The sequence below is a fragment of the Mesoplodon mirus genome (assembly GCF_964341445.2).
Source record: "Mesoplodon mirus genome assembly, chromosome: 11".
Classification (NCBI taxonomy): Eukaryota; Metazoa; Chordata; class Mammalia; order Artiodactyla; family Ziphiidae; genus Mesoplodon; species Mesoplodon mirus.
Window position 1 is genome coordinate 9,738,623 of NC_138987.1, and position 16,979 is coordinate 9,755,601.

General features: G+C 39.2%; 1 protein-coding gene across 6 annotated transcripts in view; it reads left to right on the forward strand.

Annotated features, from left to right (window-relative positions):
* Positions 1-16,979, forward strand: part of TMTC2 (transmembrane O-mannosyltransferase targeting cadherins 2) — a 537,933-nt gene that overhangs the window by 410,481 nt on the left and 110,473 nt on the right. For 2 of the 6 annotated variants that reach the window (XM_082635120.1, XM_082635121.1), the window contains one exon: positions 2,729-5,626. The exons of 2 other annotated variants lie outside the window; for them this stretch is intronic. In XM_082635120.1, the coding sequence (XP_082491246.1) occupies positions 2,729-2,908 (180 nt within the window). In that variant the 3' untranslated portion in view covers positions 2,909-5,626. Of the gene's footprint in view, positions 1-2,728; positions 5,627-14,804; positions 15,056-16,979 lie in introns of those variants that run through there. 2 more of the 6 variants (XR_014295268.1, XM_082635125.1) reach the window with 2 other exon arrangements.

Consider the following 16,979-nt stretch of genomic DNA (forward strand, 5'->3'; position numbering starts at 1 on the left):
TCCATAGGCTTTTAAATTTTAAAAAAAAAGCTTTTTTTTACTCTATTAAAATAGACATATCTAAACCAAAATGTTTCATCTGAATGTAGGCATCTATAGCTGCTTTAAAAATATTGAATGATGTTCTTAAATATGCACATTTTTAGTTTATTTGGATTTTGACTCTTTAGGGGACACAGTTAATGAGTATATGTGAGCTTTCAAGAGATCGGTTATCCCACATTAACTTCATGATGTCAATTTTTTATTATTTTGTTTAATGAGTAACACTAACGTGGATAATGCAAAATTAGAATCATTCCAAACACCATTATAATTAGCATTCCGAACTCATTTTGATAACAGATATAACTTCCTAATTGTGTTTTCTTCGAATAATATTAACTTTTTTCCATCACTTGATAGCAGAAAGGTGACTTCAAAGTAGTCTAAGGAGAGATGGACCCCAGGCGGCAATTTAGTAACAATAGTAAAGCCTATTTATGTGGCTTGGTATGTACTTCACCACCTGTTTTCACAGCTGTCTTTTCCAGGTTTAACCTAAGAAAGGCTACAAACCTAGTATAGGCAGAGCCAGTTCACACATCCTCAGCATTTGGACTCAGTGGTCATTCAGGCATATTGACAAGAAGATCCTACTTTGTGTGTTTGAGATGATGAGGAGACAGAAAAGAAGAGGGAAAAGACAATAATTTTGTATCCTCATGTAATCTCATTAACAACCCTGTGAAGCAAGTACTGTTCTCATCCCGTTTCCAGAAGAAACTGTGGTCTCAGTGCTTCCTAAGTGCACATGTCACTGGAGCAGAACTGGCATTGGAACCTAGGCATGTGATTCTGTAACCTCTTGAGTGTTTTTAATAATCCCCTTGAGTTGCAATTATAGTTAGGTACAGACTCTGATAATAAAGTGGTTCAAGAAATAACCACTACCCCACAGAGCCATCTGGTTTCTCTCAGCCCCAACACTGGGCCTTTTCTATTTCTGGTTAGTAGGGAATGGTCTCCAGCCGTGGTTCTCCCTCCCCATTTCCTCTCTTCCCACTCAGGATAGCAGGAAGTCTGAACGTTTTATCTACTTAGCATCTCCAGTAAGTCAGGCTGTGAACACACTTCGCCTTCAATTTAGTAGCTGTTTATTGGCAGTCATGCTAAGCTCTGGGAGTGGACATAATTCAGAAATGTGTCCCAGCATCAAGAAACTCAGTATAACAATGGGTGATATGATAACAAAGTTCTTTCAGGAAGACAGAGTAGGTGGTGTTATTTTAGGTTTCCAGTGTGGAGCTATTCACTGCTCAAAAGCTATGTTTATTTGGATTGGTGTTTAAAATTAGAAGTTGACCATCTGTATTTTTCTTGATAAGTATGGAGTCATCTAACCAAAAGGTTTTCAAAGGTCAGGAATAGCTTATATTTGCAACATTATTTTTGGAAAAGAAAAAAGGATACAGAAGAGTCGGAAAATAATACCCAGCAGTTGAAGACTTAAGACAACTTTGGTATACATCCAAAGAGACATGTTATGCAGCCATTGAAACAAAAATTATAAAGTATGTATAACAACATAAAAATCATAAACATGCATGTGCTAGACCTCAAGCAAAATGAGACAAGAAAAAGTGAACTTGACATTTGTGGAGTGCTTATTATGTGCACGTATCAATATTATGCTACATTTATTTTCTCATTTTATCTTTCTGACAACATGCAAAAAAGTTGATGTTTATTCAGTATTTCGTAAATGAAAGAATTGGGACACAGATATGTTAGGGGACCTCACCATGGTCACAGCCGGTGGTTGAGCAAGAACTCAAATCCAGATCTCTTCAAATCCAAATCTGATCATCTTTTCCCAGCTGATTTACTCTGAGCTATTCAACCCTCCCCCCAGCATTGTTTTTGATTCAGAAATAATTGTATTTACAGTAAAGAGTGGAGTCGTATGAATTCAGCTGAAAAAAAATGCTTGCATTGTGAAAACACTAAACCATAAAAATAATTGTGAATTATTTTAGGCTGTATCATAGTTGCCAAGACAATTAATAGTTGACACCATCTGTGAAATGAAAATATAATCTTAGCATAAACAATTTTAGTTTTATCTGATGTTTGAAATATGCATTTATGTAACTGCCAAGGTATCAGCTGCCCTTTGTTAGCCAGAAAGTTCCAGGGACAAGACAAGAACAGGACAGCCCTTATTCGTAGATAACAAGCAAAGTGTTTTTTCCTTTGGGAAGGCCTTATTTTACTTATTTATATATGTTTGCAGAAATGGCCTAGAATATTGCTAAGGAGAGAAAGCAAAGAATGGGTAGACATAGATTTGTCAACTTTTCCCACTTAATTTTTTATTGCTTGGCATTGAGTTGAAAAAAAGTTCAATTCTTTCCGTCTAAAATTGTATCCCGTTTAACTTTTTTCTCAAGAAAGTACAGTGTGACTAGGTTACTAGGTCTCCATAGGTAACCTATACTTTCTCATTAAAGAAAAAGCTATTTCCTTAACTGCCTGCCCTCTTTAAAGCACAAAGTACACAGCAGCTGTTTGAAAACCTTTTTTTCCCTTCCTGTTTTATCTATTTGTATAAATTGCTACATTGCTTCCATAAAATGCCTCCAGACATAAGGGAGTCATTTGCATAAATGGATGAAGATTTTTGTCTTCCATGAAGGAAAGCTTGCCATGGCCTCTTAATCGTTTTCCTTCCTCTCTCTGGTTCCAGTATCCAGCTGCTCTGATGAACTTGGGAGCCATCCTCCACCTCAATGGACGACTCCAGAAGGCCGAGGCCAACTACCTGCGAGCGCTACAGCTCAAGCCGGATGACATTATCACACAGTCCAATCTCCGCAAACTCTGGAACATCATGGAAAAGCAAGGCTTGAAGACTTCCAAGACTTGACACGGGAGGGCCGTACCTCATCCTCCTCCATATTTGAAAGCCAGCTTCATTAACGAACAGAACTTCCCAGCAGTGCTATGACAAGAGCTAGTTTGGACTTCAAAACCGGGGGGCAGAGGTCACTGAGGTCACTGCTACTTCTGGGAGTATCCACTTTGCTGTGGGCACAGCCGTTAACACCAAAAAGAGGAACATTGGAAACCTCCTGCAGGATATAATTGTTACCCATAGAACTGTAAACCAGAGCACTTAAAACAGGATCTTTTGGCATTCTTAAAGGGGGGAGGGGAGTCTAAGTTTCAAATTTTGTTCAATTTTGAAAGCTCACTTAGAAATTATACTGTTCCTTAAACACTGTGAGAGGAAGTCAGAATTTCTGTTCAGCCACGGTAAACTATTACGGTCAAGTGTTCACACGCAGTGATTCAAGTGTCGTGTGAATCCTGGTGAGCTGGCCGGTTGTCCTGACGCTGCTGTCTTCCCTCTTTGGGACAGCCTGCTTATCAGTGTCTAAAACTTAGAAAACTTTTCTTTTTTTTTTTAATACTGTGTCAGGATCTGTCAGAGTCTACATTTGTTTCCTGACTAGTGCACATAACGCTTTATGATTTAGATGTCACCATCTTTTGGGCATCCTTTGCTTTTCATGTTCTAAAAAGGGTATACAGAACAGAGCAAACCATGTTTCTCACTGGTGTTGTAGGAGGGAATGAGGAGGCCTTATGTGTTCCAGGCAGGCGTATTTTACTTTGACGTCACTGACGTTTTCCCAAAACTGCCTAGGAGGATTCATTGTATTAATTCTTAGGCTTTTGAAATTGCCTTTTAAAATGGCTATTCCTGGTTAACGCTCATGCTAAGGCAGTAAATCAAAAGGAAGCTTAACAAATGGTCTAGTTCCAATAACTAACCAGCAGCTATGAGACAAAAGGGAAGATGCTTTGTGCCTTCCAGATGTTGCTGGGTTAAAAATCAAGTCTGTGCGAGGGTGTATAATGATGGTTGCCAACGATTTTATATTTTGGAAAGAGTCGGTATGAAATGCTAATCACTTCCTAATAGGTACCTAAACAGCAGTGCTGATAAGTTTTTGAGGAATTATTTTTAATCATACTTTGTTCTTCCCAAAAGACATAAAAAATGGCTTATTTTAAGCTGCAGTAGACTATAGCATTAGCCCACGTGTTTCTAGGTCTCCTGCCAAGTGCTTTTCACAGTTGAAAACTATTTTTCACTAGCAAATTTGGCATTTTATTTCATTACCTATTAGTAACCACTTCAGTGATAATTTCACAAGTAAAAGACTATAAGGGAAGTAGAGAGAAAGAAACATTTACTGAACATTTTTTGACTTGCAGTCAAACTTTGCTACTAAAAATTAACTTTGTAAAAACAATGATCCACTCTCAACTTCTTCCTAGAGAAAGTAGCTATACAATACCCAACATATTTATTTATTTATTATTCTACCATAGCAAAGTAACAAAACTTGATTCATTAAACCAGTTCTTTGCAACTTAAAATTAGCTTTTTTTCTTGTCCTTTCACATTCAGTGTATATATGGTCAGCATCCCCATTTAAGGGAAGCTGGACATGCAAATAGATCATATTATGTTTTCTTCATATTTTATATGCTTTGCTGCATATCTGAATAAAGTGGGATAAAGAATTAAAGTAGTGTTCCTATGGCATTAGTGTTTTGGTGAGAAAGGCAACATAGTGAGAGAGATTTGTTGATGGCATTAAAAGAAGGCCCTCCTAATATGTATATTATTTGGTAAACATTTCATTGAAGGGCCAAAAGTTAAATTATAATTAAATCACTGTGTTTTCAGAATGATATTTAATGTTTAACAACAACAAACACGTGGTCAAACCAAAAGTGTGGATTGAAGTATATTTTTCATCTTCTAGTGCATTGGCAATTGCAAAACAAAAATTAATAAAGGAAAAAAGGAATTTAATATAAGGATATAGAGGTGAATTCAGTGTCTAACATTTTTATTTATTTAAATAGTTATTGACCTATGATGACTTCCTAGTCTTAACATTTTGTGTCTTTTTATTGTTATTGTTCTTCTTTTCACACACTTGGTTCTTGGTAGGTTCGCTGATGGCACAGCAGAGGCACTTCATGTTGACCCAGTTCCCAAGTAGCGTTAATAATTGGGCCTGTGTCATAAAATGGATCATTAACAACTAAATGTCCCTGACACCTTTCACTACAGGGCTGGGCTTAGTAACTGACCAACTTGGGGGGAGTGTTGAGGGGGTCTGTAGAACATGGTCAAAAAATGTCTCCGCTCAGGGATTTATGGTGGATTATTGCAGACAGTGCTAAAAATATAGAGCACAAGTTTACTAAATTAAAATTTTATTTTTTGAGAAACTGTTGTTTGTATAAATTATCAAGATTTGTAGGCTTTCCTTTTGTAGAAATAATTGTTTTATGTGCCAGAGAATTTCGATTTTGTTTTCAACAATAAAGCATTGATAACAAATACGTTTATTAGCCTTTTTAAAATCGTCTACAGCAACAACACTTATACTGTCTTGGATTTTAACAGACCGATGAGAAAGCTGGAAATCTCCAGAAACTTTTCCCAAACCCCATTTTAGATATTAACTTCGTAGATTCCTTTAGGTTTTCTTAAATGACCTCATCAAGTTGTCTCACATATTTGGAACTTTCTCATTTGATCCACGATTTACTTGCTAAACAAAAGGTCTTCACTCCACTCTTTGGAAGTAGACAATGAACTAACACAATAACATCAGAGAGCAGTTGTAAGAAGTTGGGAGAATGTTTTGGAAAACTTAAGAGAAAAACTTCACAGAAATTTCAAGTGAACAAGAAGCTTCAAATTCCAGCAGTACCCCAGGGGGCAAAATACATCTCAAATCTCTATGGAATAACCACATCAAGAGGTCAATATGTGGTGAAGTGGCAGAGAGAATGAAAGCCAATTCAAAGTCTTCTCTGGGGCTTCCCTGGTGGCGCAGTGGTTGAGAGTCCGCCTGCCAATGCAGGGGACACGGGTTCATGCCCCAGTCCGGGAAGATCCCACATGCCATGGAGCAGCTGGGCCCGTGAGCCATGGCTGAGCCTGTGCGTCCGGAGCCTGTGCTCCGCAACGGGAGAAGCCACAACAGTGAGAGGCCCACGTACCGCAAAAAAAAAAAAAAGACAATGTCTTCTCTGATTCCATTCTGCAGGAAGACCACCCAAAATCACACTGGAAGAAGGTTAAAATCCTGGTACGCACCTTTCTCTACTACAAAACTAAATAAAACAGAATTACCCTGGTTGCATTGCCATTTCAGCTTGTGGCAGTTCCAATGCTTAAGCCATGTTTTCTAGCAATACCCCTTCATTAAACTGAGTTGAGTGTTAAACAGTAGGAAGCAAATTCTATAGTATTGGAAATAATATTTAAATTAAGTGAAAAATCATATTCCAAAGGTACATAGAAATGAATTGGAATGATTACAATTCTTAAATTATCCAAAGAAACCCAGTTTTTCCCTTGTAAGAGAATAACCACGGCTTAGATGCATTTCCTTTCTTTGTACTGTAAATGTATACTATGTGAAAACGGTCATCACTTTCATTTGTGAAAACATCAAATGAAAAGTCATTGGATCCCCAAATCTCAACTGTTTAGGAAGTGATTTTCAAAAATATCATGTTGATCATGAGCAAATAGTAGATGTAATTTTCATTTATGATCTATTTTATGTTCTACCAACAGTGTGCCAGGCTAGAAAAACAATGTGAGAAAAGAAAGACATGGCCCCTGCCTTCACTGGTCTCAGAGCGTAGTGCCTCAATCCAAGTTAAAACTCTACCCTGATTTTAGAATAGAATCAACTGTGCAATTATTTCATACTAAGATGACTTAATATCTAACATTTCTGTAGCTTGTTGTATAACTGCCACTAACTAGTTTTGGGAACTTGGTTAAATCACTTATCTTGGGGGCCTTGTACTCCTCAGGTGGAAAGTAAATGGCTTTAGTTACATGTTCACTGAAGTCTTGTTTGGCTCTCACAGTCTAAATTGTTCAGATGTTTTTCATGCCTTACCTGTCTTAGTCTGTTTGGACAGCTATAACAAAACACCACAAGCTGGGTAGTTTATAAATAACAGAAATTTGTTTCTTACAGTTCTGAAGGCTGGAAGTCTAAGATTAGGGTGCCAGCATAGTCGAGTGAGGGCCCTCTTCCGGGTAGCAGACTTCCTGTGCCCCCTCACATGATGGAAGGGGTGAGAGTTCTCTGGAGCCTCTCTTATAAGGGCATTAGTTCCATTGATGAGGGCTCTGCCCTCATGACCTAAGCACCCCTAATACCATCACCTATGGGCGTTAGGTATTCAACATATGAGTTTTGGTGGAATGTAAATATCCAGACTATCATAGCAACCTTCTTTCATCTTCATGATCACTCTGTAGTAAGAGAGGTGGAGGAGGTGATTTGTGGGAGATGGAATAGCTAGAGAAATACCAAAGGGGGCGGAGAAACCACCTCCGGACTCAGGTTCACTGCCTGAGTGCTCTCATGACACAGGACATGTGAGCATAGGGCAGCATGGGGACAGGCTTGCTGCTTGCTAGCTTTGGGGCATGGACAGGTTATTTCATACCTCTGAGCCCTGGTTTCCTTATCTGTGAAGCTGGGACATAACCTCACACATCCACAGGGTGTTTGGCATAAAATAAAATCCTTATAGCTAAATTTTATCCTATAATCCAGGAATTAGGCAATATATAATTTTGTTATTATATAAAAATTTTAACAAGATAATCGAATTCTCTGTCAGTCTTTACCCTGTCTACTGTATTTTGTGTTCTACTCAACAACAACTCAAGCTCTCCTTATAACTGATTCCTGAATGTGCTGTACCCACGTCTCTCAGCAGAATAGAGTCGTGCTCTCCTCCAGGATCAAAACTAGAGAATCAGGGTCTTCTAAATATGGCCACTTGTACCAGAACAATGTTTGAAGTAGGGAATTTGACCTTGCTTGGGATATTAACACTTTTCTATAGTTCACCAATAAAAACAAAACTATGTCATCTTTTCTGTACACAGAAAATCTGGTGATATCAGCAGCCCTTATTATAACTACTACAAATTAATGATTATTATTGATTAAACATTAGCCACAATGTGTCTCTATTTGACCTTCAAGCTCTACATTTTTGAGAAAGCCAAGGTGGAGAGAGAAAGGATGGGCACATGGGAAATGGACAGTTAATTGCCATTAGAAATAATTAAGTTTTTGTTGTAGAAGAGGAGAATTTGATTGGAACAGTTTGAGACTGTGTCCTTTTTGGCTGCTTCATAACCTGCCAAGATTGAGCCACTGTATTATAGGGGGGAAAACATTTAACAAAGAAGAGAATGGAGAGAACAACCACAGGAGAGGTTGGAAAAATGTTCAACCAATTTGAAGTTTAGACTAGAACTGTCCGTCTATTCTGATTTGAAATATATTTAATTTCTCTCCTACCTCCTTTGGATTTGACAGGAATATCCCTCATTCAAGACAAAGCTATCAGCCATTCTCAAGTCAGGTGGAGAGAATCGAGTTCGATATTTCAGTAATAGCTCAAGACTCCTAGAAGCACTTTTTCTAATAATTTTCTATCATGTATCTTTCTTTTCCATCCCAGAAGACTCAAAATAACTCCTCTGAGAACTTTCTCTTGGTAACATCATTGAGCAGCTAGAGACTATAATGAAAGTTTAAAAAACATATTGAGAGAGAAATCAAGCAAAGTAATTTCTTTCCAAAAATACTAAAAATGTCATAAGAGAATTAAAATGCTTTTTTTTTTTTTTTAAAGCTGGACACTCCTCTAGTATTGTGTAAAAGATCATTGTTACCAGAGAATCAGAATTGGTGAGGGAGGAGAGGGGTGAGTTTGTGTGTGAGGGATAGAAACAAGTGATTACCTTTGATTTTTTAAAATTTATTTATTTATTTATTTTTGGCTGCATCGGGTCTTCTTTGCTGCACGCGGGCTTTCTCTAGTTGCAAAGAGCGGAGACTGCTCTTCGTTGTGGTGTATGGGCTTCTCATTGCAGTGGCTTCTCTTGTTGCAGAGCACGGGCGCTAGGCACACAGGCTTCAGTAGCTGTGGCGCACAGGCTTCAGTAGTTGTGGCTCACGAGCTCTAGAGCGCAGGCTCAGTAGTTGTGGCGCACTGGCTTTGTTGCTCCGCGGCATGTGGGATCTTCCCAGACCAGGGCTCGAACCCACGTCCCCTGCATTGGCAGGAGGATTCTTAACCACTGCAGCACCAGGGAAGCCCCTGGCTAGCGTTTTATCCTTTATTTTACTTGAGGCTTTTTTTTTTTTTGGAGTGCACTAGCTAGATGAAAGCTTTTTATAGGCCAAAGAATAATTGTAAAATATGAATAACATGCCATTTCCCTGTTGCAGTGTAACAACAGTAAATACATTTGCTACAAGTCTTTATGATCATTGACTAATCTGTGTGATTCCCTTTCACCAACCGTGTCCACTTTCTCTCTGTTATACACACACACGTGCTTGCACACACATCCATGTACACACACACACAGTCTCACTCTAACTCACTCACTATGTGGCTGGAAAGTCTACAACTAAACTTGAGTTCAAACATAAGTGTCTGTTCATTTGATCCTCCAGGAGAGGAAGTCATGAGGATTGAGACATACTTTGAAATGTTTTGATTAGCGGAGGAAATAAAGTGAGATCAAAGCTTTTGTCCTTCAGTGAGCAATTTAAATCCAGACAAGCAAGAGTCCAAAGGAGATGAGGGCAGGCACTTCTTAAGCTCCTGTTGTAAACACCTTGGCATATCTCTTCACACTCTCCTCTGTGCCTGTCAACAACCGAGCTGAATCACTCCTCTATCTAGGGCACTTTCCTGTCCTCATTCTGGAAAAGAAATACCACTCAGATCATGAGAAGACATGGCAAACGTAGATTTGTTGCCCTCCATTTTCAGGATAAGAGAAATTGCCAAAACGACCTTTAAATATCTTAGTTTTAAACGTATTTCATCTTGGAGACATTAACCGAATGATTAAGCAATATGAATTCTCTAATACAGGAAGCAACACACTCAGTAATTCTAAGCACTGCTGAAAATGAGGTGACCACTGGAGCACCCCAATTATATCACCTTTCTCCATTGGCTTTAGCTCCCCGGGTGGTGTTATATGCCATACATGGCATTCAACTTGCTCCTTGGAATTGCAGGGCAGTGGGGTCCTTCCCATAGATATAAATCTGAATGAAGAGGGTTAATTATTTCATTTTTTCACTCTCAAGATTGTGTTCCTGTTGTAATTATCTTTTTTGCATGCAGAGCATTTTGCAGTTTTCAAAAGGCTTCATATTATTTTTATACTTAGCTCTTGAAAACAATTTGACAAAGTAGACAAGAGAATCATAATTACCCTCAAATCCAAACTCCAGATGAGGATTCAGAAGCTTAGAATGGCCATATGACTCATTCAAGATCACGTTCAGTACAAAAGCAGGTCTTTCTCTCTCCTAATTTTATGACTTTAGTCTAAATCCTGGGCAGGCATTGATGGGTATGGACACAATCAATACACCATTATTCCCTTAGTCTCTGAGGATCAGATGTGATTGAGGAGTGTTTCCATCAGTCTTTCAGTGAAAGACTTTCACTGAAAACTAGAGACCAGTTCCACCTACATCCCTACATGGTGAGAGGGTAGAAAGAGGAGAGGATCATTCAATCGTACAACAAGAATACATGGCTCACAAAAATAATTTAGCTTTTTTCCAGTCCCTTTGTTTTCTTTCTTTACTTGTCTGTAGTGGGGGGTTGGCATGAATTGCTTCTAATTTAAGTGTACCAATTGCAGCTTTCTCTTGCAATTCAAGCGTCAGCTGAGCTCAGCCGATGTTTGGCCTCCCCATCTTCTATGGAAGGTTTGGTGCAGTTCCCTAGTTCTTGTGAATACCTGCCTCTCACATCCTGAGGCTCTGAGCCTCCGCTTCCACTCTTCTCTTGGCTTTTTCTTCTTACTGCTCCACCATTCAGAGCAGACTCTTTTCTGATTTCCCCTAAAACCATTTGCATTTGTGTATGTGGCCAGCTTTAAAGGTTTGGGTGGCACAGTGATTTTAATCAAAAAACTTAAAATTGAATATGAACATCCTTGTTTTCTGTATTTCTCTAGCCTCTCCCGGCAAGTGGGATTTCTCACTGGTTACCTCTCTCCGAGGGTTTCAGACCCCTCTCAGGGGGTCCTCTCTCCTGTGCTCATCCTAATCTCACAATTCCCTTTACCTGCTTATGCAGAGGCCTCCAGACCTGTCCTCCTATAAGGAAAGCTGATTATCCAGGTGTTTTTTGTAAAACAGAGTTTGAAAACTGGCAGCCTATAGGCTGAATTTAGCCTCCACACATGTTTTTTAAAGTGTGAACAAATATTTAGGAATCTAGAGTTTAAAAAAAATAATAAAAACAAACTTGGGTTTCTGGTTTTCCTTGAAATACAAAATATCTGGCCACTGGGGCCACATCTCTGTGGGCAGCTGCCGTTCCATTTGGATAGGACTTTACTTGCAGGTGTGTCACAGTCCCCACCCCACCCCCACCCCTGCTTCTGCTCAGTCTCTAGAGGCATTTGAGTTCAAAACTCCTGCTCTAATCAAAGTCAGTTCCTCCCTTACCAGGTGATTCTGTGACATCTGCTGTTAATATATTTTTTTCTCCACCACATGATCTTATAAAAGTGTACTCGAAATGAGAGAAGGCGGTGGTGGTGGTGTAATGAATTGGGAGATTGGGATTGACATATATACACTAATATGTATAAAATAGATAACTAATAAGAACCTGCTGTATAAAAAATAAGTAAATAAATAAAATTTTTTTAAAAGTGTACTCGAAATGTTCAAAGATGATGATTTACCTAGAATTTTTTAAGTATTTGAAAATTTCTTTAGGACTAGGTTCTATCACACCATTTTTAAAAAACTGAGTTGTTTCCGCTTTTGGGATATTATGATTAGTGCTGCTACGAACATTTATGTACAAGCTTTCATGTGAACACGTGTTTTCAGTTCTTTTGGATAGATACGTACGAGTAAAACTGTAGGGTCCTAGGACCATTCTACATTTAGTTTTTTGGGGTTTTTTTGTTTTTTGTTTTTTGCGGTACACGGGCCTCTCACTGTTGTGGCCTCTCCCGTTGTGGAGCACAGGCTCCAGACGCGCAGGCTCAGCGGCCATGGCTCACAGGCCCAGCCGCTCCGTGGCATGTGGGATCTTCCCGGACCGGGGCACGAACCCGTGTCCCCTGCATCGGCAGGCGGACTCTCAACCACTGCGCCACCAGGGAAGCCCTACATTTAGTTTTCTGAGCAACTGCCAAACTGTCTTCCACAGTGGCTCCCACACTTTACATTCCCATCAGTAATATATGAGAGTCTGACGTCTCCATGTCCTCATCAATGCTTGATATGTTCTTTTTTTTTTCATTATAACAATCCTACTGGGTGCGAAGTGGTATCTCATTGTGGTATTTATTTGCATTTCCCTGATGGCTAACATCATACCATTTTAAAAAAATTTTAATTTTAGTAACAATGAAGTTTGCAAACGAATTGAGGAAATAATTGACAATATTATGGAAACTTTTTCTCTCAATTTGCTTTAATGTTATTAACTAATTCAGATAATGCCTGGCTTATAAAACTTAACTCTTTGTTGGTGTTTGACTAATGGACTGTTGCAATTCATCATGCCAGAAAAAGACCCCTTCTAATGTACCATATTGCCTCAGGACAGAGTTATTTTTCCTATCCCTTATCTTGCAACCTTATCTATTCAGCTATAGTTATACAAATCGTTTTAAACGCCTCCTACTGCAGAATTTAATTTTGATGGATGGAGACCCAGTCTCAAACCTACAAAGAGCGTGATGCTGAGGGAACCAAAAAAATGAGACAGATGTTTAAGGACAGGCATATTCTGTTTCACCTTTTAACTTTAACTGGAGATAATAAATGAACACCAACAAAAAAGTCCATATGCAAGAATTTTGCTCTTGAATTTGGCGTATTCATTGGGTTTTTTTCGGTTAATAACAAACGGTAGCTTTTGAATCCATAAATACCTGATATAATTTGTAAGTTGATTAAAGTTAGTTTACTTCATCACTTTCTATGCAGAAGTCTATGCCAAACCCTATTAAAAGTTTCATCAGTTTAGGAATTTCTTATCTGAAGGGTCTGTTTGTCCTGTCTCTCCATAATTGTCTTCAATAGAGTGAACGTGATTAATGGACTGTTTCATTTTTCAGGATAAAGCTTTTTCCTTTTCCCAGCAATGCTAGCAAATTACTTGATTAATATCAAAAAGCTCTCATTCACACATAACCTTTGAATAAACAAGTTATGATACTTTTGGCAACATGTGAAGAGGTATTCCTGTAAGTAGGCTATAAAGGAAATTGCCTTTGTAATTAAATATATAAAGAGGAAGCTTATTTTTTGCTTGTTACAAATCTTTTTTTTTTCTTCTCTCCTATAAGTGGAGAATGTATAATGAGATTGGGCAAAAGCAGAACGCAGGATATCTTTCTCTATGCTAGGTTTCCATTTGTATTTCCCTCACCACTGGAAGCCAGGAAGAAAACTGTGAAACATTTATGAAACTTAAATAGAGTTTCTAGTTCATAAATTTTAGGGCTCTTTAGCTTTCCGTTAAAGTGCAGCAACAGGAAGTAATCAATCCCTTGTTGACTGAAAGATAGATACCCCCCCAAAAAAAAAACTTCCCTGATATTAATTATTTAAAAATCAGAGTCTGGATAACAGCTGTTTTCATGGAGCAGAGAAAAGGCCTTTATGAATAAGAAATAATTTTAAATGAAAATGGAGGAAAGTGAAAGGAACTAACATATGTCCTCATCATACAGTAAATACTTTATATACATCCTATTTCATATAGAAAATTAAAGCTACCCTTTATTGCTGCATTGTTAGTTCCCTATCCAGTAGTCATTTCTCTAATAGTTCAACTATTAGAACACCAACTTTGTCATAGATTTTTGCCCAGATCTGGTTGATGGGTTATCATTGGTCCAAGCCAGAGGTCAGCAAACCATGGTCTCCTGGGCCAAATCAGGCCTGCCATCTGTTTTTATACAGCCTGTGAGCTCAGATTGTTTTGTACATTTTTGAATGGTTGAAAAAAATCACAAGAATAATATTTCATCATATGTGAGAGTTATGTCAAATTTCCATGTCCATAAATAAAGTGCTACTGGAATACAGCAGCACTCAGTCATTTATAGATTGTCGATGGTGGCTAGAATGGCAGGATTGAGTGATTACAGCAGAGACTGTATGGGCTACAACGCCTAAAATATTTACTATCTGGCCTGTTACAGAAAAAGTTTACCAACCCCTCGTCTAAGCGAATTGTGATAGTACTGTCTCTGGCTTTTCCAGGCTCCAGTCCAGCTGGCAGTGCCCATGTGACAATGAAATGCAAGCAGAAGTCTGCTAGGCGGAATTCTGGAAAGGCTTTGCTTTCTTCATAAAAGGCTGGCATATTAATTGCCCCTTCAGGTCTTGAATAGGAAAGTGAAATCTGACGGTGAGAGCAGCCGTCTTGCAACCATGGGGTGATGAATATAAAAGCCAAAGCCAGCACCTTACGGGAAAGGAAAAGACCTGAGTTCCTGATAAAATTGTTAAGCAGCTGAATCAAGGCCAATACCTGCTTATTGCCAGACTTCCTGTTACGTGAGAAAAATCACCCCCGTCTGTAAGGCAGTCTTCACTGGGCATTTAGTCACTAGCAGGCAAATGCCTTTCTGACTGACGTGCCCTCTTTCTTTCCTTTAGGCCTAGAACGTATTTGGTCTCAGTTGTGTAAGAAGAGTTGTGGGGGCCAGGAGACCCGTCCTGGCATCCGTTCAACAGGCAGGAGGTAGGTAGCCATCTAATCTTTCCACCGGTAAGGTTGCACCTGAATTTGCTCATCCTAACAAACCAGTGTCCTCAGCAGCATTATCTTGATATTTGGGGAAATGGTTATGAGAACAGTCTATTTTCCTTAGTTACTACAAGCAGCTGACAGCAGAAGGTCGTTTACATGGCTGCTGGCGGTAGCGCCCCTCCCCCTCCCTCCCAGTTAGATACATGTTCCACCCTCTGTCCTCCCATAAGGTTCAGATTAGACTGTTATTCCACTCATGACACCATATTCTGTGTATTATGTCAGTTTATGTACTCAGCTCCAAGTGCCTCAAGGGCAACATCATGTCTTATCCTCTCTGTCACCCTAGCCTCTAGCACAGTGCCTCATACATTATAGGTGATGGAGGGGTGGATGGAAGGAAAGTGGGCAGTACTGTTGTCAGAGAAAAGAATGCAATGTGGGGGGCTTCCCTGGTGGCGCAGTGGTTGAGAGTCTGCCTGCCGATGCAGGGGACACGGGTTCGTGCCCCGGTCTGGGAAGATCCCACATGCTGCGGAGCGGCTGGGCCCATGAGCCATGGCCGCTGAGCCTGTGCTCCGCAACGGGAGAGGCCACAACGGTGAGAGGCCCGCGTACCACAAAAAAAAAAAAAAGAATGCAATGTGGAATAAAACATATTCTTTAATGTATCAGATATTTATTGAGTCTCTATTATATGCCTTTTTCTGGGTGATGGGAATGGATAAATTGATGAATAAAACCAGCATGATTAGAAAAGCTAACATTTACTGAATACTTACTAAACGCCAGATACTGTTCTAAGCACTTTATAAGTGTTGGCTTATTTAACTGTAACAAAAATCCTGGTGAAAAACCTGAGGCACAGAAAGGTTAAGTAACTTGCCTCCAATCACACAGTTAAAAGTGATTGAGTTAGGACTGGGATCCATGTCCAGTAGGTCTAGTTCCAGGATACTACTTACTTACTTACTACTATACTTTCAAGCTACTTTTCTGATGTATTAGGTGCAGAGAATATAGTGTGAAGACTACTGCCCTCCATTATGGAATTCCAAAGCAAAATAATCTAAGCTACATTTTACATGATAGAGATCTAGGTCCAGCCTGCTGGGTTTCAAGTCCTGGCTGCAGCATGAATTTGGCCGGCCAAAATGTTCATTCAGGTTTTCCTGTAAGATGTTACAGAGAAACCCGAACAAACATTTTGGCCAACCCAATATTTGAGTATGTTAATTAACCTCTCTGTGCCTCAGTTTCCTTATTTGTAAATTCGAATCATAATGATATCTAACTCACAGGTGTGTTGTAGGGATTGCATGAATTAGTACATATAAAGTACTAATATTTAAAAACAGTGCCTGGCATTTTTTTAGGTGTAAAACAACGGTTGGATGTCATTACTGTTGCTGTAGTGGGTAGTCTGGTAATTAGTACATCGTAATAATACTAACAATAGCTATTGCTATTGTAATACACTCAGGGGACATGTAGTCAGACCATAAATGATCTCACAAATCATTTTATATAAAGTGACAAGTAGTGATTAAGTGTTAAACAGGTATATTAGAGTTCTCCCAAGAAACAGAACTAGAATGAACAGGATATATAGGCTCATGAGGAGAATTGGCTCACAAGATTGTGGAAGCTGAGAAGTCCCAAGATCTTCTGGAGACTTAGGGGAGCTGATAGTACCATCAGCTGGAACAATACCGTTCCAGTCCAAGTCCGAGTTCAAGTCCAAGAACCAGGAGTGTGAAAGGTATAAGTTCCAGTCTGAGTCTGGGTCCAAAGGCAGCAGAATAGTTATGTCCCAGCTTGAAGACAGTCAGGCAGAGAAAGCAAATTCTCCCCTACTCAACCTTTTGTTCTATTCAGACACTCAGTGGATTGGATGAAGTTCACCCATGGGAGGGCACTGTGTTTTACTCAGTCTATAATTCAAATGTTAATCTCCTGCAGAAACACCCTCAGAGACACATCCAGGATAATGTTTGTCCAAATGTCTGAACACCCCGTAGCCCAGTCAAGCTGACATGTAAAATTAGCCATCACAAGTTGTACACACACACACACACACA